This window comes from Archocentrus centrarchus, chromosome 17 (genome assembly GCF_007364275.1).
Source record: "Archocentrus centrarchus isolate MPI-CPG fArcCen1 chromosome 17, fArcCen1, whole genome shotgun sequence".
In the NCBI taxonomy this organism is placed as follows: domain Eukaryota; kingdom Metazoa; phylum Chordata; class Actinopteri; order Cichliformes; family Cichlidae; genus Archocentrus; species Archocentrus centrarchus.
This window is the reverse complement of record NC_044362.1, coordinates 7,568,707-7,590,521: the sequence shown is the minus strand read 5'-3', so window position 1 is coordinate 7,590,521 and position 21,815 is coordinate 7,568,707. Positions and strand designations below refer to the sequence as shown.

General features: G+C 42.4%; 1 protein-coding gene across 1 annotated transcript in view; it reads left to right on the top strand.

Annotated features, from left to right (window-relative positions):
• The window catches only part of cdh24b (cadherin 24, type 2b), a 149,351-nt gene extending 131,134 nt beyond the window's left edge, over positions 1–18,217 (top strand). The window contains exons 9-14 of the mRNA XM_030751439.1: positions 3,994–4,115; positions 7,242–7,359; positions 10,783–11,103; positions 13,451–13,658; positions 14,620–15,109; positions 16,240–18,217. Coding sequence (XP_030607299.1) covers positions 3,994–4,115; positions 7,242–7,359; positions 10,783–11,103; positions 13,451–13,658; positions 14,620–15,109; positions 16,240–17,265 — 2,285 coding nt within the window. The 3' untranslated portion in view covers positions 17,266–18,217. The remainder of the gene's footprint in view (positions 1–3,993; positions 4,116–7,241; positions 7,360–10,782; positions 11,104–13,450; positions 13,659–14,619; positions 15,110–16,239) is intronic.
• The last annotated feature ends 3,598 nt before the right edge of the window (positions 18,218–21,815 follow it).

Sequence of the window (21,815 nt, the reverse complement as noted above, 5' to 3'; positions counted from 1 at the left end):
TCCGATCAGTAGGTGACCTGCTCTACCTACTGAGCTACAGCCACCCCTGACCAGAAAAAGAGAAAATATCCAGTGAGCAGCAGTTCTCTGGGAGAAAATGCCTTATTGATGCCAGAGGTCAGAGGAGCATGGCAGACTTTGGTTGTAACCACTCTCTACAACCAAAGTATGCAGAACAGCATCTCTGAACGCACAATAGGTCAAACCTTGAAGCGGATGAGCTTCAGCAGCAGAAGATCTCACCAGGCGCCACTCCTGCAAAGAACAGGAAACCGAGGCTATAATTCACATTGGCTCATCAAAATTGGGCAATAGAAAATTGGAAAAACATTTCTTGGTCTGATGGGTCTCGATGGATGCAACATTAGGATGGTAGGGTCAGAATTTGGTGTAAACAACATGAAAGCACAGATCCATCCTGACATTTATCAACAGTTCAGGCTGCTGGTGGTGTAATGGTGTGGGGGATGTTTTCTTGGCATTTTGGGGCCCTCAGTAACAGCCTACCTAAGAATTGTCACTACTGTATTGTACTGTATTGTTATTATGTTCTGAAGGCTGCTTCCAGCAGAATGATGCACCGTGTCGCAAAGCTCGAATCATCTCAAATTGGTTTCTTGAATATGACGATGAGCTCACTGTTCTCACATGGCCTCCGCAGTCACCAGATCTCAATCCAGTAGAGCAATTGTGGGATGTGGTGGGAAATTTGCATCATGGATTTGCAGCCAATAAATCTGCAACTGCTTGATGCTGTAACGTCCACATGAGCCAGAATCTCAGAGGAATGTTTCCAGTAATTTTTTCAACCTGTGGCACAAATAATTAAGACAGTTCTAAAAGTCCAACTCGGGCAAATCACTGCAGATGCTGAATGGAAATTCCTGTTTCTGTCCAAAAAAAAAAAAAAAAAGGGCAATGGCTGGTGTATTTTGTCTGTACCATTTAATTAAGAGACCTTCAGTAGCTGCCCGTGTGGCTCCACACGTGTCAAGGTGTGAAAGGGTACAAGGGCCACACTGTCCTAGCATTGACACAGATAGTTAGAGCTGTTAGGTATCTTCTCTAAACTGACAGCATGTTACCAAATCACAAATCACATACAAAAAGACCAAAACCAACAATCCATTAGGGGAATTTATAAATATTTTATTACTGAAACAGGAGTAAATAGGAATGCATTAGCTGGGGACGCTATTGTATTACTACACACATGTTGGGCTCTAATGAATATTTATGGCATCACTGTGTGCATGTGAATGTGTCCATTGTCATGAAGGAAAATGTGACTCAGTCCAAAGATGTGGCTCATTTGTTCTTTTTGTTTCTTGTTTTAAGACAGCTTTAAGGTATATGTTGTTTTTTCATTACATTTCTTGACAATAAGAAAAATAGCAAATAACACCATATCACCTGTTCTTAAAATGCCCTTCAGCCAGAATAGTTAATGGATGACATGGGCTTCGCAGTTTATTTAAATATAAATAATTTATTTTCATGCGTACCTAAGCTTTCAGCTTTGCAAAGTATGACCCTGAGCAATGTGTATAGTAGAAGCACCAAACCAAGTAGTGCTGTGATATTTTCTGATTTTAATGCTTATGGCAGCTGTTTGCATCCAGGGTTACGAAGATTTAAAGTTCTTTTATTGTAACCTCCATTATTACGAGGTTTTAAATTAACCCAAACATTAACCTTAACCTTAGTATTGGTGAGCTCAGAAGAAAGGTAATCAATCACCATAATGGTCACTACATAAGGAAGGCACTGGCAAATAATGTAAGAATGGATAAGCAGAAGAGAGTGGATGGATGGATGGATGGATGGATGGATGGATTTTCATGCCGAGTCAGCTAATTTTGAGTGTGGGATTCAATGAACTTTGTAGCATGTTAATGTAACTGGTACATATCCATGCTACAGTCCGTAAACACAGTAAACTTAACTTAATAAGTTAATGTGTCAAATCATATAATGTAATGTTGATACTGCAGACATCACAATTTGTTAGAATGAAAAATTACTATTTTCTATATACTAGATATAGAAGGTTTTATAAGTGCATAAATGTAAAAAAAAAAAAGGTAACTTTGGTCAGCAGGTGGCTGTTAGGCAGCATGACGATGACATAATATCTGATATAGAGAAGACCCTTTAGGGGCCTAAGTTGTACCTGTGTGCCAAGTTTCATTGCTCAACTCCTGATCACGTAGGTGGAGATTGTTGAAAAACCAAAATGAACTAGATCTGTTAATCACCATTGAGAGCAAAGACTCAGTCTTGATAGAGATCAACAAGACAGCAGAGGCTGACTTCATAGCTCTTTATTTCAAACATGGAGTAATGTATCACTCTGAACACACATCTCTTTGATGACACAGCCCACTGCACTCATGGTGTCACAGCTCTCAATGGATGTATGTGCAAACATATTTTATCAGTGAAAAAAATGCTCAGTGATTTGTTTTTTGGACAACCCAAATTAATTCAGGACTGGATATTTTTTTATATTATGATACAAACTTATTTTTTTGTGTGTGTTTTTTAATGTCACTGATTTAAATTTATCTCAATGTCAACTTTTTTCTCTCTCTCTCTCTGCATTTATGTATTTTTGAAAGTCAGTGACAACCTGTTTTCTTGTTCAGTCTGGTGTATGGAAGTATTAAAATTAACACCAGCATCCTGTTAAATCCTGGATATGCTCCAGTACCAATGTCTGGCAGATGACAAGTCATAAAAGCACTCAAAAATAATCCAACTGGTTTGTGTGGAAGTACTGTTGGAGAATTCAGAATCCAGTCTCTGCAGTGCTGTGAGGAAAGGAAGTTGTTTTCCTGCCAGGTTTTGTTCTGGACAAACTTAATCTTTGCTTAAAATCTAGTCAGGGTTCCTTGTGGCAGCAATGTGTTGGTAGGACTGTGGCGGCAGCACAGTGAGTGCCTGTCTTGAATAATGAGCTCTTTCTAATAAACAGACTGCTGGAGACTGTGTTGACATAAAGCACAGTAGGAGACCTGCCATGGCCGCGGGCAGGCCAGCTCACCCTGTGGCATTACAGCAAGAGCTCATTTTCAGCTTTTCAGCGATGGGAACCAGTTGCTGTCATCCATGACACAGTGTTACTGCTGTTGGGTTGAAAACATGGTGTGGGAATGTTATGAATGCGTGTGTGTGGCTCAGTTTATAGAAAGTGTGGCCCAATGTGTTGCAGGGTTGCCTGCCTAGATAAAGGATGTGTGCTGGTGAGCCTGGATTGTGTCATAGCTGCCTGAAATGTAATGATGAGTGCTCAGAATGCTCACTTCATATGTTTCGAGTGTGGCTTGTGAGAACTTCATGTTCAAGTATGCGTATAGCCGAGTGAATGGGGTGTAGGGGACCTTATGCCAATCCATTTAAACTGCACTCTTGTGTAACTGCATGCAGATCCGCTGCCTCCTGCACCCCTCTTTGGCTTTTTCTTTCTCTTTCTTGATAAAAAAAAACACACATACACTTTATACTGGGAGATGTGCTGGCTAAGAAAGGAACAGTTTGATTAGGAAAATTTTAACTGAAATGGAAGAAACAGTCATACTCCAGCTGGGAGCCTGTGAGCTGTAAAACAAGCCAAATGAAACCAAATGTACTGCTGTTTATTTAGCCAATTGCACGCTCACTAATGTGATATAATGTGAAGTTTTTGGACAGAGTCTTAAAATGCATGATTATGCCTATGAGAATGACTGCATGGAATTAATGGAGTGCAGACTTGCACCACTGTATTTGTATTGTACACACTAGTGTCTTTTGCCATTTTTAAATTATATTAATATCATTTTCTTCATACAGCTGCTGCTGCTGTGTGTGTGTGTGTGTGTGTGTGTGTGTGTGTGTGTGTGTGTGTGTGTGTGTGTGTGTGTGTGTGTGTGTGTGTGTGTGTGTGTGTGTGTGTGTTTGTGTGTGTGTGTGGAGGCTACTTTCTAATATGCTGCTCTCTGGCTCTTTCAGATAATCCCAGTCAGGTGTCCAGAGTTCTGATTGCAATAGAGACCTTAGATCTGAATGACAATGCACCTGAGCTGGACAGGCAGTACAACACAGCCATGTGTGACTCATCCTCCATTGGACAGGTCAGTATGTGTTTAAATTACTTGAGGTCTTTATTTCTATTCAAAATCTGTGACTTAAAACTTCTAATGTATGCAAATATTAATAGAAATAAAACACTTGATTAAAACAAGGCAGTCCCAGTGTTAAGGAAATGAGTGCAGGTTGTTCCTGGAACTACGTTTTGGCACCACTCATTTCTCAGTTTAGGTACTTGGACTGCCAGCAGTGCTGAAAACTGTAATTTTTCAAGAAGATGTGAAAAGAACTTAAGTCATGTCTGCACAGCAGCAGCTGTGTTGTTCTTGTGTCTACATGTGAGGCATTCGTGGTTTTTGAAGGTGTCAGAGCCCAACACACAGTCACTGCAGCTGTATGGGTAAAAGCTTACAAATAGAGTAGCAGGGGTGTAACACAATCAGAATGTAAAAGCCAGTGTGGACAGCTGGACTGACTAAAACAGAAGCTGTTCTGCAGACGCCACCATGTAGACACACTAGCTAATACTATAGCCTCACAAGTTTCAGTCAAATCCTTCATGTTCTTGGTTTGAATACATGATTTTGTTTCACAAGTCACATGGCTGCTGGCATGGTTACAGTCACTGTATGGCTGTGGTATTAGACAGTGGCCACTGGTTGGTGTCTTATCTCTAAATGAATTAACTTAGGCCAGACTGTGGGGTGTATACCTGCTAGCCTTACTAGTCTCAGTGAATTTTAAATGAACAGGAAGAAGTCAACATTTTCAGCATATTAAATCATTTTTACCTCATTATTTTATACTTAAATGATAAAAACAGACACAATTCCACACGTCCCATTTTGACTTTTTTTTTTCTGTGTAGATATGAGCAAAGGCTTCACATCCAGTCTGCTCTGGGTTCAGCTGCTGCTACTGACAGATGCTGGAGCCTGTGAAGCTGTGGCTGGATGCGCCTTAAAAAGAAAATTATTATATTACATATTTAACAATGCAGTTATGCTACGTGCGTACTCAACGCCTCAAATTTCATGCCTTAAACGTGGAATCGGGTAAAAAAATCGGGCTGCAGTCACACTAGGGAAAACAGTGGTTGGATACCGTGGCAGGGCCAAAATTATTGTGACCGTGTGCAACGGCCTTGTGATCTTCTTGCCTTTGAAATGGTTGCTTTGAAAGACAGACAGACAGAAAGTCCAGCCACAACCTCAGAGAAGTGAGACAGAAATTCCTCCACAAGTAAACCAACATTTCTGTGAGATGATGATTTAAATGCAAAATGACACAGGCGCTCAGTAACCTTATAGGAATATAACAGAATATAACCAGTTAAATTGAGTCCCCTATTGCAAATAGACATGTCATAGTCAAGTTAAGCTCGCTGGTGCAGACTGACTGTGATTGTTTGCGCTGTGTTTTGTTTGTCTGTTTGTCCGTTTATGAATTAGACGAGTTATTTGCAAACCCTTTGCCAATCTGTCTGAGAGTGATTGCAGTCAGTCCGAGTCACACCACGAGACATGATCGTCTCCCATGAGGCGATCTACGCAATCACCTTGCGATCAAAAGTGGTCACCCATAGGCTCAGGACAACCAACCTCTGGGCGACCAGCTGATCGCCACAACTACTTACAATTGTTCTCAGACAGCAAAAGATTCCTTTGCAATCACTGAGCAACCACCATTTTTTCCCCCTGCAGTTGCGAGGAGGCTGCCGTCCTATTTTTACCCTACTCCGACTGAGCCCTGTGGTCGGATGAGAGCATATTTCGCCAGCACTGAGCTGAACTTCCTCATGCACTACTCCTCCCACCCCTCAACTTTAGCAGTAATTAGCAAACAAAAACAAAACATATGCAAATATTCATAATAAATTATTATTATGTCAGACAGCATATGGAAACGTTGTATTTAATGTTCATGCGCAATCATATAATTACAGCACAAACAGTCAGCGAGTGTTCAGCTAGAAGCATATAAAGTGCAGCAGAACAAAGCTGTATCCATTCAGATACGACAACATGCAGCTAGAGCATACTCATTCACCATGGAGCCAGGTGAATCCTCCATGGCCTGTTATCAGAACGCAGCAGCTATTTGCATTGTAATTAAACTCGAGCCTCCTCTCAGGCTGCCTCCCTCCTTCCTGCTTTATTTGTGTTCTTGTCTGTTTCTCTGCATCGTGTTTTTCTTACTCGATCCTATCTCAATTATAGAAATCGTCCCTTTGCTCTTCAGCCTCCCCTTGGAAACCCCGCTTTGCTCTCTTTTCTCTCCTCCATATTCTGTTTTCCATGCTGGCTCCATCACTATCACTTGGTGTCCTGGCCCATCTGTTGTTTTTTTTTTTTTGCTGGTGTTTTCATTGCTCTGCTCGTGCCTTTGTTGTGTCACTACTAAATCTGTGATTCTATGGCAACGACGTTGATTTGTCTTTGCCTGTGTGATGTTCATGTTTGCGTATACTGCAATTTGAGTGAGCGGCACACAGTTCATGAAAGAGAGACTATGATGTCTTCCAGTGTGTTGTACATGCACATCTCTGTATGACACGCCATTAGGCAAAGCCCGTTTGAATATTCACCCGCAGCATCGGATAACATAATGCAACTGTTCTTAGCAAATCTTCTCAAGGCCTAGAGACACTGACTAACTCAAAGAGCACACAACATCCTTCATCCCTGCATTCAGTCTCATATTAAGCACTCGAAAGCATTCCTGAAAGAGCGCCTTGCATAATGACGAACAGAGAATTTCATTAAAAAGAAATTACCCATCAGCTCAGTCTGTGGGAAATTTCTTTAAGATTAATTTAGTTAAGATTGCCAATACGGACCTGTGTAGATGCCTTTACAACACTGAAAGCTACAGAGCTGTATTTAGGAAAAGGAGATTCACACACACACACACACACACACACGCATACAGTTATTTATTTGGTGTGAGTAGCAAACACAGTTCACTTATGTCGCTATGCTAATTGTTTCATTTCTGCCAGTGTTGGCTAATGGTTTTTTTTGTAGCTAAAAGCTCTCTCTGTATAAGCGCCCCCCCTCCTTCTTTTTCTGTTCTACCTCTGTGCTTTTTCCTCTACACACACAAACACACACATTCATTCACACCCTCCCCTCACCCAGCCTCCCCTGCTCTCTATCTCTGTGTTTCAGGTGGTGCAGGTGTTGCGGGCGATTGATAGAGATGAGGGTGGGAATGACAGCACCGTGTATTTCAGCATCCCTCCAGAGTCCAGCGCTGCCCTCAACTTCAGCGTCAGGGACAGCGGTGGTAGGCACTCAATCTTTCCTTCTCTGTGCATTTCTCTTAATTCTTGTTTGTTTGCTCCTCCCTCGGCAGACACACTGGGTTTTTTCCTACTTTTTTAAGGCTCTTAGTCCCACATTTTCCCCACTATTTTTTTCCTGCCTTTCTCTTCCCATCTTTGTCTTTTTGGCTTTTATTCTCTCTCTTTCGTTTGCTTTCCTCTCAAACCCAGGGCCCCTCTAACTCGCCTTCCCTTTTCCTGTCTCTGCCTCTGTCTTCTACCATCCATCTCCCATGTCTGGTGGCCCCATTGTTTTGCTTTGTTATCCTCTCTTCTTTTGTCCGTCTCTCTTGTTTTCCTTCCCATATCCTCTGCATCCATCTTCTTCCCCACTGCCCTGTAAACTTAGTATTTCCACTGAGAAGCTTTTGAAGGAATCAGAGCTGCTTCATTTAATTAGCTTCAATTGAATTAATTAAATTTAGCTACTGTATATTTGTTTCCAGTGCTTTTTTTTTTTCCCCTCTGAACACTTGCTGTGTCCGGTCCCTTTGCCCTGTACAGTTACACATGTTTAATAAAGAGAGTTTTAGTGCATGAATATTATACACATATATATTTGACAGGGATCTAATGTACCCCTGATTCTGTGTAACTGTAAGCATCAAGCTGTGTATGGCTGGGGATATTTTTGTATCCTTCAACAAATATGTAAAATTGGATGCACAAGCATTTTGTTGTCTTAGCTCATATTTAAATTTTTCTGCACAAAAACAAGTTAATTGGCCCACAAATATGTTTGGTTTTTTTTTTTTTGCAATTATGCACCACCTGTGGAGTTTTTGTGTAAACAGATATACACACGAACACATCGTTTGCATCCTTGAGGCCTAACAAACATGCTGAATGAAAGCCAAAAGATTCGCAAAGCTGAAGTTTTTCAATATTTTGAGACCTGGAGAAGTTCCTGTGCAGCCCTGATTACATCAGCTAGCATTCCTTTTCTTTTCACATCTTTGCTTCTGCATTGCTACATATTTTTTTTTTTTTGACACAATAACTGCCAACGACTGTTGTGGAACAGCATGAAATCGGGGAAGTTTTTCAGTTTGTATGTGCTGCACAGTTGCGGTTCAGGACAGTAATGCAAATCAAAACATTGCACCACTAGCAGATGAAAACCCCACAGAATACTTTTATGTGTGCTTATGCATTCTGCACACTGTGCTCATCTCTCTCCACTTCAAAGTTTGATTTCTGCGTCATATAAAGATGTCAGTAGCATATTGAAGTGTATAATTTTATATTCTATGTGCCCTCACTGGACACTTGAACAGGTGTACTGGATTTAGGTACACCTGTTCAGCTGCTCATTAATGCAAATGCTCTAATCAGCCAGTCACATGGCATTTAGATATGTAGACATGCTCAAGGCGATGAAATTCAAACCGAGCATCAGAGTGCGGAATAATGGTTTTAATTGTATTTAAGTGACTTTGAATGTGCTGCTGTTGGTGGTGCTGGTCCGAGTATGTTAGAAAATTCTGATCTACTGGGATTTTCCCACAGAACCTGGGTTGTCTGTGAAAATGAGAAAATATCCAGTGAGAGGTAGTTTCCTTGGCCAAAATGGGCCAAAATGCCTTATTAATGACAGAGGGCAGAGGAAAATGGTCAGACTCCTTCAAGGTGATAGGAAAGCAACGGTCGCTCAAATAACCACTTGAAGTAACGCAGAAGACCATCTCTGAATGTACAACACCTCCAACCTTGAAGCAGACGGGCTACAGCAGCAGAAGACCACACCGGGTGCTGCTCCTGTCAGCTAAGAACAGGAAATTGAGGCTCCAGTTCACATAGACTCCCCAACAATGGAAAATATAAGACTGTAAACACATTGCCTGATCTGATGAATCTCATTTTCTTAGGGTCAAAAAATGAAAACCATGAAAACAGGATTGCATGGTTCAGGCTCACTTTGGGCTCCTTAATACCACCAGTGCATGTTTAAAACATCACAGCCTACCTGAGTATTGTTGCAGACTGTGTCCAATCCCTTTATGTCCACAGTGTACCCAGCTGGATAATGTGCCGTGCCACAAAGCTCAAACCATATTAGCATATTAGTTAAAATATGCTAAATCTCACCATAAAACTAAGGTGAACTCATAAATCGAGTCATAAATCTCAGGGTAATAAATCTCAGTTATGCCATCGTTATGAGCGATTTATTCATAGATTGTACATTTCATCACAGATGAAGATATGTGCTCACAGGCAGCAGCAGCTGGAGATCTGAGCGCTCTTTGACTGCCTTTGCTCCCAAACTGGTGACCAATCTGGTGATTCTTCCTAAACCTGACAAAACCAGGTTCACTGGCTGGATCATGGACGAGCAGCATAAACTCACTGACATGTGAAATCAAAGGCCTCTTTGATGTGTCATCCAACAGCAGAACAGAGAAACAATAAGATCCTCCTCTGTTCCCGTGTGGACAGCTTGTCTGACAAAATGCTACATTATTTTCTTTGTTTAAAAAGACAGTGATTTGATACATGATTTGGATCACTGAAGCTCTTTTTGATAATCGTGTTTGCCATGTTTGCGCTGCCGGTGCCATTCATTACTCATGAAACTCGTTTTCTTATCAGCGGCTGTATTTTTGTGGCCTCGTATATGCGATTCTAAAAACGTCTCCCACACAGATCCTCCGCAGTTCTTCTTCTCAAAAGTGAGAGTCAGATCAATAAAGGCCATTACCTCTTTTGTCACTGCTGCTCTCTGTCCTTTTAAATTTATGTATGCGAGCCTCTCATTATTGATGTCCATTACAGCATCTCAAAAAAATGGGCTGCTCGTGTGTTCCTTTCATGGAAACATACAAGTGTGTTCTAAAAGTCAATGCTTTGAATGTGTGGGATCCCTTCTGCACATAGTGTGTTGTGTCATTACCCAAGAAAGCGTGGGAACCTTTGAAAAAGATCATACAGATGGATCTAATGGCGGTGCATTACTCAAACAATCATTTTAAATGTTAAAGTATATTAGTATTTATGTTTAGGTTTTGCAGCTTATCTGGAGTCATAAATCATGACGTGTGGCTGCAGCAGTGAAAAATACACTATCTGCCTTGTTTGTGACACTCTAGTAGATTCATCCTGTAAAATTAGTATTATTGTTATTCTGCTGTGGAACACTGAAGCTTCAGTGGTAGGAAAAGGTCTCAAATTAAAGTAAAATAGTAAAAAAAATAAAAGTGAAGTTAAATATTTTTGCCCGCTCCATTCCTTTCAGTCACCAGCTGACTGCAATGACACATTTGCAAACACGAGGAGAGTCATTTCCAAATTGGGACATCCTGCCACCGTTCTGCAAACAACACTGTACCATGCAGTTAACAGTGGATTAATTACAAGTTTCTTCCTATCTGTCGATTTTCCTCCAGGCCCCACAGCCAGCTTGGTGTTGCTGTCCCAGATCCAGCCGCTGTCCCGTTCCCCATCCTCCACCTTGACCCTCTACGTGCCGCTCGTCCTGAGGGATGGGACGTCTGGCCTCACCAGCACTGGGACGGTCACTGTGTCCGTCTGTCCCTGCCTGAAAGGAGGGGCGCGAGCCGAGGAGAAAGACAAGGATAAACAGACGGAGGGCGAGTGGGACTGGGAGAGAGAAGCGGTGTGTCTTCCTCAGCAGTCCACACTGCCCTCCCCTGGGCTCAGTACAGCTGCCTTGTTGGCTATCCTGGCTTGTGTTGCTACATTACTGGGTAAATACTTTATAATTTATAAAGCTTTTAAATGTGGAATTGCCTTAAGACAATGCCGTAAGTGAAAGTAGTGAAAGACTTACATCATGGTTTTACAGCAGCTCTCAGTATTATATTTATATAGATATATAGTGAAGATATATCATAAAGATTTGCTCCCTATAAAGGCGTTTAATGCTATTCTACAAATAAAAAGTTGAGTAAATAGTGTTTAGGGCTTGTTTACCCCCAACTACATCCCCAGATGCTTAATCTGCATATGAAAATAATGAAAGCAGCAGCGTAAATATTTCTCTTAGTCACAGCTGCTCAATACAGGTTTACTTTTCCTCGCAATTTTGGTCCAGTTATTTCCTTTGGCAAGGTCAGCTCTAATCACAGCTAAAATAACAATTTTGAATGATTATCTGAGCCCTCCGGTTTTTGATAGCGGCATAATAAAATGTCACAGCCACCTTTGCAGAAACTCAAATGCTCAATTGGATAATGTCTAGTTGCTGAGGAGACTGGCTGATAGTCAGCATCATTGTCATTTCTATTGAGTCTGTTGAAATCACTCATGCCTTGTTGATAAAGGCGTTATTACTCTGGAAGAGGCCAGTTCAATCAAGTGGGAGGTGCAACATGGCGTGAAGGTGATTGTGCCCAGTGGATTTAGTGGAGTTAAGAATTTAGTTCACTAAGTGATAATGGCGTGATAGTGGGCATGGGTACAGTTTTGCTCTTTTCTATTTCTAAACACTAACTGGGGCCTTCCACAAAACGCCAAATGTCCTCACAGAAGCTTTGACATCAGCTCCATGAGGATCCCATCTGTTATTAAAAAGGAGCTTGGCTTACATAAGGTGGCCATCGAGCCGTTTGGTACCCACTTGTGGCTAAAGGCTGTCACACATCATGGTATGAAGGTTATTCCTCAGATTGTTATAAAGGGTTAGCGTTTTCCCACTCCATTTAAGGATCATTGGATTAGTTTCATGGAAATCAAATAATGTGGCCTCCAACTATATTAAGGCTTTAGATTTACTTACTGCAGCAGCTTAACCTTCTGCAATGCAGCCGTATGGAAACACGAGCACGTATGCACGCGGGGATATTATAGCTTACCGTTTGTTAAACCAACTCATAGACAGCAAATATAAATAAGCACCCAAGCAGGTCTGGCGAGGTTTGGGTTTCTCTACATGCCAAAGCAGTTTGCACAGCTGAGAGTGATAGCTGTGTGAGAGCAAAGTGAGAGGAATACATAAAAATATGTATTTATCTTCTGCAGTGCAAGCCGCAAGCATTGGCAGGGCTAGCTGCAGTAATTAGATTTCTAGTAACCTGTGAGTGTCCAAATTCAGAGAGTGCTGATCAATGCGGTCCACTCAGAAATTCCACAGTGGAGTGAAAACAGTAGTGTCCTTGGCATGGACAAATGAAGTGGCAAACCAATAATGAAGGTGTCACTTCTGCCGCTATTATCTTTGTATATGGACTGCCTGACAGGTGTACCTGCAGTAACTATAACGGGATTCAGTTCTTCTTGTCCTTGAATTCTGATTGGGGTCTTATTTGGATCCGGTGCCTTCCTGAATATTTATGCACATTATTTTTCAGGTTGGTTCTCATTTTCTTTCTATTTTGGATTGAAAGTTCAGCACATACAAGAATAGCATTTCTCCCGCTTAATAAGCACACTAATTCTGCGGGTAGGTCTTATCGAAGGCATCCTCTATTTCTTTTCCCACTGACGTGATGCTCGTGCAGGAACCTAATCTAGAACTGCTTCCATGCATTTCCCCCAGAAAATTAAAAAAAAAAAGAAAGACTGGTGCTGTTGTCAAAAGCTTACATTAAAAGTTGGTCCCAAAGTTGCAACCTCTGATCTCAGGGGCTGTGGGAAGGGATACTCCAAGAAATTGACTGATTCTGCTGCCCAATGCTAATGTTGGGTTTTCAAACCTGTTAAAAGGCACAATGGCAGTCTTTGGTTCTTTGCCACAGTCCAGGGTCAAATTTAGCTCTTGATATTGGGAATATGGAATAAGAGTCATTGAGTCATGGGACAATAAAGCATCCATTTTGCTGGCTGGAGCTCAAAGTCAATTACCTACTGGAGGCATGCAGTCTGCTGATATGATATACCAGCCTTCTAACCCAAGGACTCTTCTGTATTCGTTTTGTCTCTGTGTGTTTCCCTCTTTGTCTGCTTGAATTTTTCTCCCTTGCTCACACACTCCTCTTCCTCCTTTCCTTTATTTCCCCTGTGACTTCTGCCCCCTTCTCCCTTGTTCATCATTCTTTTTCCAATTTCTCTCCTATGCCTCAATATCCGTTATTCCCGTTGCCACCCCCTCGGCAGCGGTGAGCGCCCTGTCATTGTCACTGCGGCGTCAAAAGCGTGACTCCCTCTCACCATTAGAGGAGGACGACGTGCGTGAGAACATCATAACGTATGATGACGAGGGCGGAGGCGAGGCCGACACAGCTGCCTTTGACATTGCTGCGCTCCAGAGCGCCCCGCACAGCTCACGCTCACGTGGCTATCGCACGCTGGACAGCAGGAACATGTAAGCAGGCAGAGGGGGTGTGTGGGAGAGTTTGTTTGCATATATATATATATATATATATATATATATATATATATATATATATATATACCTCTCATTACATGCTGAAAGGGGAAGAGAAAATATTGTTTACCCCTTCAGAGTAAAACCATTCATCGCAGTCCAGCTCTTAACTGATCCACTTAAGTAACTGTTTAAGCCATAACTCCCAGGTCATAATCAGCCACCAATCAAAATGCGGAGACAGAAGGCTATCAAGCCTGGCAGTCCTAGGAGGCCACTTTGTTGTGCTCATTTTGTTAAAGCTCATTTATGTTCTGCTACATCAGAGAGTTATTTGCACCCACTTTGATGTTCCTGTGAAACATTGTTATTGCCTTTGGACTAATAATTAGCTCCCGAATTCGTGCAAGCCATATGGAGGGGCCATAAACAAGTACAAAGGCTGCTTTCAGTTGATCGAAAATTGCTTCTCGCAGTTTATGGAGGTGGACACAGCAACATGAAAAACCTTCTAAATCCAATGCAATCCAATGCAATATTCCTGCAACATTAACTACCTTTGTGAAACTTTAACTTTCTCATTTTTGTTGACATTGGGTAACAAAGGAGTAGATAGCTGAGTCTTGTGTTTCTGTAACTTGGGATGAACTTCACATGAAAACAGAGGTTATTTTGGCCCTAGCTGCACACTATTGGCTTTTTGAATTCTGTCCACAGAAGTATCACAACCTTCCAGTCTAAACAAAATCACACAGTACACCCCCCCCCCCCCCCTTCATTTTTCTAACCTGGTTATTTTTCTGTAAGGTGGACAGATACCTCAGCAGAATATCTTACAATGTGGATGTAATGCTGTACAGTGCAACACTACCACAAGTCATGATTTTTTTTAAAAAAAGGCACAAAATGCAGAATTCTGTAACTCTTTTATTTATTTATTTTTTTTTTTATTTTATAGTCGTTACTCACATCGTGGTCAAGACAAAGCTCGCACCTATAGCTGGGCTCAGAATCCAGGTGTGGATCATGGCTACTCAGGACCGGGAGGACCCCTTTATGGTCGTCTCTGCTACAGCAGCCACACGTTACCTATTCTCCGTCGCGCACCAGGAGGGACATTTGAACCAGGCTTGGCAGAGCTGGCGTACCGCTTTCCTGGAGGCCAGCCAGACCATTCCCTTGTCATCCAGAACCAAGGGGCCATGGTCGGGCCAATGGAGTCTGGGGCGGTGTACATAGCTCCGACAGATCTCAGCACAGGAAGCCGAACAGGGAGTCGCACGGAAAGCCGTGACGGCACCGCGCCCCAAAGTGGGGTGAGCACATCCGATGGAGGAACGCCGAGAACCAGTGACAGCCAGGACAGAGGAGGGGGGACGGGAACTGCAAGCAACTGTACAGAGGGGAGCAGTGAGGACAAAGTTAACCTCAGTCAAAATGTGGACTGGGTAAGGATTACAATGAGCCTGCTTTCACACCAAACACACAATTTGGGGACTGTACAAATATACTAACGTCCATGCTGAATGTCCAGTGCGGTAGGCGCTTAAATAAAGCTGCAAGAAAAATAGAGAGATGATGGAGTACACTAGAGTCTAAAACATCATTTAACAGTGCTGTCCACAGAAGCCAGGATTGCTGTTTGGTAGAATTTATTATAATACTTTAGTTAATGATGTCTTCCCATCTACAGTATTCAAATACATACTTGCACATTTGGTGTGAATGTAGCACAGGAACACACTCTGTACTGCAACACAATTCAAAAGATAGATTGATGGATGGATACATATTTCAATAAAAAGAAAAGTGGTAGCCGTTGCAGTGAATCATTAATTATAAAGGAATAAATTAGTTGATTAGCAGTAGATGGCTGCATTGAAGACGTCATTAAAGCTGAATCGATGACTTAATTATTCAATTAAATAAGCAAATGAAAAAGTAAGAAAGTAATTAAGCAAATATAAAATAATTATAAGGTCTGAAATCAAACTGATATACTAAACTATTACAACGATTGCAGCACTACAGTACTTTTTTATCTCTGTACAGTAGCAGAAATGTCCTGGACATTATTGGGGGAAGATGATGATAAAGACATTATCAGCACATTATATCCTGCTGTTCATTATCGTTCCTATGCTTTATTCTTTCTTTTGTTCTTATGCTTTCATTTATTAGGGCCATAGCAAGGCTCCCTGGCCCTTGCTTTATTTAATTTTCAAATATTTTATCTCTCTATCTCTTCCCTTTCCATCTCCCTATCACAGTGCAGTGTTAGCTCATTCTAGTGTTCAATTAATGTCTCTGTCTTCTTCCAACTCTGCTTCTCTTCTACTCAATGTCTGTCTCTCCTTCATTTGAATCACTTTTTATCATCGTCATCTCCTGTTTTTCCTTCATGCGGGCGCTATGTCATCACTCTTCCCTATCTTTCAACATTTACTATGCCCGTTATTAAATTTCCCTTACTCCTTGGGCAAATTGTCTCATCCCATTTTGTGTTATTGTAACCAAACCTAACACCCAACCCCAGCCCCGAACTGAAACCACTCGTGCTCGCCTACGTTCCCTCCAGGTGCAGTCGGAGACATTACCCAGGGAGCATAACCTTGTCATGACCCGATCCGGCTCCCTGATTGGCCAGGGTCACGGCGTAGGAGGCTGGGTGTGTGACTCCGCCACTCTCCCCATGGCGGGACGCAGGGCCTCCCGTGCTGGTATCTCCCCAAAACGCACAGGCGGCCTGGCTGAATCTGACTCCGGTGGAGGAGGGGGGAGTGGAGGAGGAGGAGGAGGGGCAGGGGGAAGTGGAGGTGGAGGTGGAAATGGAAATGCGACCACCTCCACTGATGGACAACCTTCTATTGGACGCAACTATGCCACTGTCCTGCAGGGGGAGGTATCTGGACAGAGGGACTACGCTGGCAGTCTGGGGAGAGGAGGACTGGAGATGGGAAGCAACTTTGTGGTGGCAAGGCCAGACAGAGAAAGTGGAGGAGTATCACTGACCGGGACTCCATCTGTTTACCCAGAAGCACCTGGCTTTATTGGGGACTGGCGCGATCGAGTAGGTATGGGAGGGTATGTTTTGGGCAGGAGGGACATGACCCCTCAGCTTTTACCCTTCCCCGGGCAACCGCGGGGAACATATGGCAGTGTGATGGGCTTCGGGGCCAACTGGGTTCCAGGAATGGAAGTAGCCAGAGGGCCACCAGGGCCTGGGGGTCCCTCCTTGGCACTGAGAGTGGGTGAGTTCTTACGTCTGCGTCTTGCCCAGGTCACCTTTGATCCATCACAGCCACCGTACGACTCTGTGCAGGTGTATGGCCTGGAGGGAACAGGGTCCAGGGCTGGATCCCTTAGCTCACTAGAGAGCGAAGGGGAGAAGGATTCAGAGAAAGAGGATTGGGGGGCGGGGCTGGAAGAGTGGGGTCCCCAATTCCAGAAATTAGCCCAACTCTTCAAAGACAGGGAGAAAGAGAGGGAGGATAAGGAAAAAGTTGACGAGGGTGCCAAAAAAGAGAGAGAAATGAACGAGGAGCCTGAGAAGAAAGTGAAAAAAGATGGAGGAGTGCGGGCTGGAGAAGAGGGGAAAGATTGAGGAATGATATAAATGAAACAAATAGGGGCAAAGGGGGTAAGAGAGGAAGGGGAGGAATAGGAGGATGATGAAAAGGCAACTTGAGCTCGAATAATGTGAAGAGAAGTTAAAGGGGAGAAAGATGAAGAGGCAAAGTAATAAAAAGAGACAGAGAAAAATGAGCCTAGGGAGGATGGAGAATGCGAGGGCAGGGGAGGGAGTGATTGATGTAATTTATAGCAATAAGTGTTGAAACGCTGATATGGTTGAGCACAGATACTGAGACAATGCAGAGCCTGCTTCTGCTCGGGGCAGCAACAATTTGTTAAACGCTTTGGACAGAGAAAAACAACTCAAACATCCAAGACTCGATTAAATTCAGCTCTCACGTATGGAATGAGAAACAACAGGAAGCGAGAAGGAAGACGTCTGGCGTGTCGATGCGATATCTCCATGTCTGGGTGTGTGTGTGTGTTTGCGTGTGAGAAAAAGTCCAACGACGAGGCACAGAAGTGCGAGAGCACGTGCGTGACTGAGTGGCAGGGAGACATCAAAATACCCAGAGACAATTTCGAGATGAGACTAATGACTAGTGCCGCATAAGCTGCAACATTAGATTTCAGGACGATGTGGAAGAGGAAACATTTAACGAGGAAGTTTAGAAAGTAGGATATCACACAGGGGGAGGAAAAGAAGTGATGTCTGAATATAAAGGGAATGGGCGGCGAGGATGTATAGAGAGAGAAATGGTCTTGGATGTGAGACGATTGTACAGAAACTGTTACTTTTTATTCCATCTGCGGTGGCAGAAAAGTGAATTATTCAGCTTGCTACTCCATTCCAAATGAAAATGATGAATCATTTAAATCCTGCAAAAGATTCTCCCTCCTCTCAGCCCACGAGGAAAAACAGACATTGTGAAAAATTTAAATGGTTTAGGGATATGATCCCCCCCACCCCCAGCCCCTCTCAGTTCCCCACCCCCAGCTGTTTTGTAGTTGAGTGTTGGTATGTTTACAAAGATTCACACACAAACGCACGTGGTGACACAAAAGAACTGATGAACACCACAAGGCTTTGATTGTACTACAGTAAATTACATAAGCCGATCCATCCACCAGTATTCCATGTACTATACGGGGCAGCGAGGCCTCTGTTATTGATGGCTTAAATGTTTTTATGAAAGAAGTCTGCTGTTTTTTTTTTTATTTGTCCACCCCCACACCCCTCCCTCAGTCTCACATGCATGATTTTACAACCAAAAAAATAAATAAATAAAACAGTTTCCACTCTGAATACCCGTACGGCCCAACTGAAAATTTCCACAGATCTCTAATGAAATTGCAGTGAAACAACCCCACAGAGACAGACTTTTTTTCTTTCTTTTCTTTTTCTGTTCTTGTTAAAGGTCAGGATGCAAATGAGCTGGAGATTTCAGCTGGAATGCACTTTTATACTGTGTGATGTTCAATAATAGATAATGAATCATGTCAACGATTACAGTTGTTTTATAAGATGTCAGCTAAATGAAAAGATATCATGTTTGACTGTATGTAAAAACATTTGTAAATACCACTAAGTATTACTGCTAAAAGAGAGTATATAAAATTAAAAATGTGTAAAAAAAATAAAAATAAAAAATTGTCTAGAAGAGAACTTAGATGTTGAAAATGGAGCACTGTTGGGACTACCTGTATGTACTGTAGATTAGAAATGGATTAACTGCGCTGGACTGCCTCTTGGACTGAACACCGTGTATTCAACATCTGTATTTGGGTTTGTTGTGTGGTAGCTCTCATCTGAGTTGGACAAGCCAAGGATTCAATTATACATGTGGCCTCTGGCAGAAGTTTGTTGTGCAAAATGTTAGTTGCAGGAAGCCTGTGAGCTAACCTGTGCCAGTGAAGAACCAGTTTGATGAAAAAACCGGTGGAGTGAGGAGAAACCCCCCTAATGGGTATCCGAACAAAACAATAAAGCCACTGTTTTCCCTAAAATCGGAATTAATATCCTGCAAAAATTAGAACAAATAGAATTTATGATCAAATTTTATACCGCCTGAAAGATGTGGAGCTTTTATAGATGATTACTTCTCTTTAGAAATGTGATAAACACTATATTAAGGAAAAGTGGCTTCTTTCATCTTTTGTGCATTTCAGGCAATGCAGCTCAAATACCAAATTACTGATGCATAATTCTCTCACTCTGTGAAATAATACCTCTAAAATGTATTGAATAAGCCTGAAAGTTATTTTAGTCCAGAGAGAGGAATTTAACCACAGCTTGAATGTGGACGTCTTTGGTGCGCCGTCGCAAAAATGTCCCTGTTCTGTTCTCTGTAAAGTCTCATCAGGCTGCCAGCTTCACTAGTGTCCGCCTGTTTGGTCCACCATAATCTTGTTGTCGAGGTCTTCTGCAGCATTTCGTTAACCAGTCAGGAAGTCAGTAACATGAACTACATCTCTCTACCCTTTACCTGAGCCACAGACTTTTCCATACAGTGCCACTGTCTATTCTGGACAGTATCAGGACCAATGTACTGCACAATAACCGGAGAAGGGGGGGCGGGGGGTGCAGAACCTGAGGGGAGATCTGATTTGGGATTCATTTTGGCTGATGAACAGTATTTGAACACAAAAAAAAACCTTCACCTGCTGTTTTATGTTTGTAGAGCGCTCCAGAAATATGTGGACGATCAGACACATTTCTGCCATATCATCAGTAAGATCAGTTCTCTATAGGTATGAAATTAGTTGCTAAGACCTTGGAGAGGGCATTTTATCCTTAAAAAAACACAGAACCTTATTAAATAAGCTAAGGGTTAAGGCATCTGAGAAGCATTCAAGAAAACCCGTGGACAAGCCTGTCACAATAAAACAGGAAGCAGCTTCTCTAGTCATTTGAACCCAGACATATAGAAGGTGCACTGTTCTGTTCACCCTTTGAAAGACCAGTGTGGGTGAGAGAGACGTGCAAAGGAGGTGCCGCTGAACAGCTGTTAGCCAATGTTGTCACCACACTGTGAAGATGTTCTTCTGACCAGTTTTGGAGGGTACCAAGCAGCTTCAGGTGCATCACAGTCACCTCTAAGGTGTAGTAGGATTGATCTGATTTACATTCAGCATGTTAGTGTGGACGTGGAAGTGAGAGCTGAATAAATCAAAAACCCTTTCTGATTTAGCTTTAACTAATTTTGGTAAACTGTTGGCTTTGACTTTGGTGTGCGTCTGGTGAGTACAGTGAACTGAAATGATGGTCAAAATTACAGTTTACAAAATCCATTTCATACAAAAATAAAATAGAATTATGTCATTATGTTTTCTGTTTGAATAAAAGGTCTTGAAGGATTATTTTACTGATGTACCTTAAAATGACTGATGACTACGTGCAGTGTTTGCCAACGTTCTGAGTCCCTTTACTCTCACAACACGTATAAAAACTAGCCTCATTTTCAGAACTGTATCACAAAGTCTTGGGCAGACATTTTTAAAGCAATTAGCATGGTATACCAAAAAATGACCGTGCTTACTATTCTAATTATATGGTTTATTCCTCAGTCCAGATTGGCTCCAGGTGTTTCATCTCTGCTGATTCAAAGCTTAGCTTTGGCTGATTGGTCAAAATCAAAGTGATGATTCTCTTGATTTGTCTTATTTCAGAGTTCTGGAGTGCTGCGCCGACTAAACCACTTGACAGAGCTGATTATCCCACCTCCTGAGCCCGGCAAATTGGTTCAATCAAAAGCGTGATTAGTTGAATCAGTTGTTTTAAATAGAATAAAAGCCTGAAGTCTCTGCAGCACTCCATCACTCTTTTTTTTCCCACTCTTTTAGCCAGCTTATGTGCACCAACAGAGGAAAGTGGTCCTGTCAGGCCATCTTTCAAGTCTTCTACTAAATAAACCTCGATGCTTAGGATAGTGAAGACCCACTCAAAGGACAAGCACAGGTACTTAGTACCTAGTTAATGTATGTAGCTCAAGGATGCAGAGTGAAGGTCATGACCTCTGGACTTAAGACTCCTCTTGCCCCAAAACAGGTCGACGCCCTTTGGTTCTGCGCCTCCCCTCGCCTCCGTGACTTCATTGCTCCTGCACGATGTTGATACAATTCCACACTTGCGTGCTGAACAAAGTGTATTTATTTCTGTTGTACTTTTTCTTTTTGTAAATTTGAATAAAAAAGGAACTATTTCAAAGAGATGAGTCAGAGCTGCTCTGTGCTCCTTTCTACACTTTCCAGAATTTCTGGATAATCAGACTTCTGTCGATGCGTGCGCCTTCTGTTCGTGCGTATATGTGGTGTGTGCCTGGGCGTGCGAGTGTGTCTGAGGGAGAACGAGACAGAAGGAGAGAGAGCTATTGAGACGTGAGCTGTGTGGTGCATACAAATGCGTGCGCACCTTGTGAGCATGTGTCTTCTTGTGAGTAGGTGGGTGTGCCTTGTCAAATTGGCCCCTTGAAATTTCCAAACCACAGACAATGTGTGTATGTGTGTGTTTGTGTGCATGTGTGTGTCTGACTGCAGGATGAAGGAACACCTTGTCTGGTTTGATCCACCCCGATGGGGGGG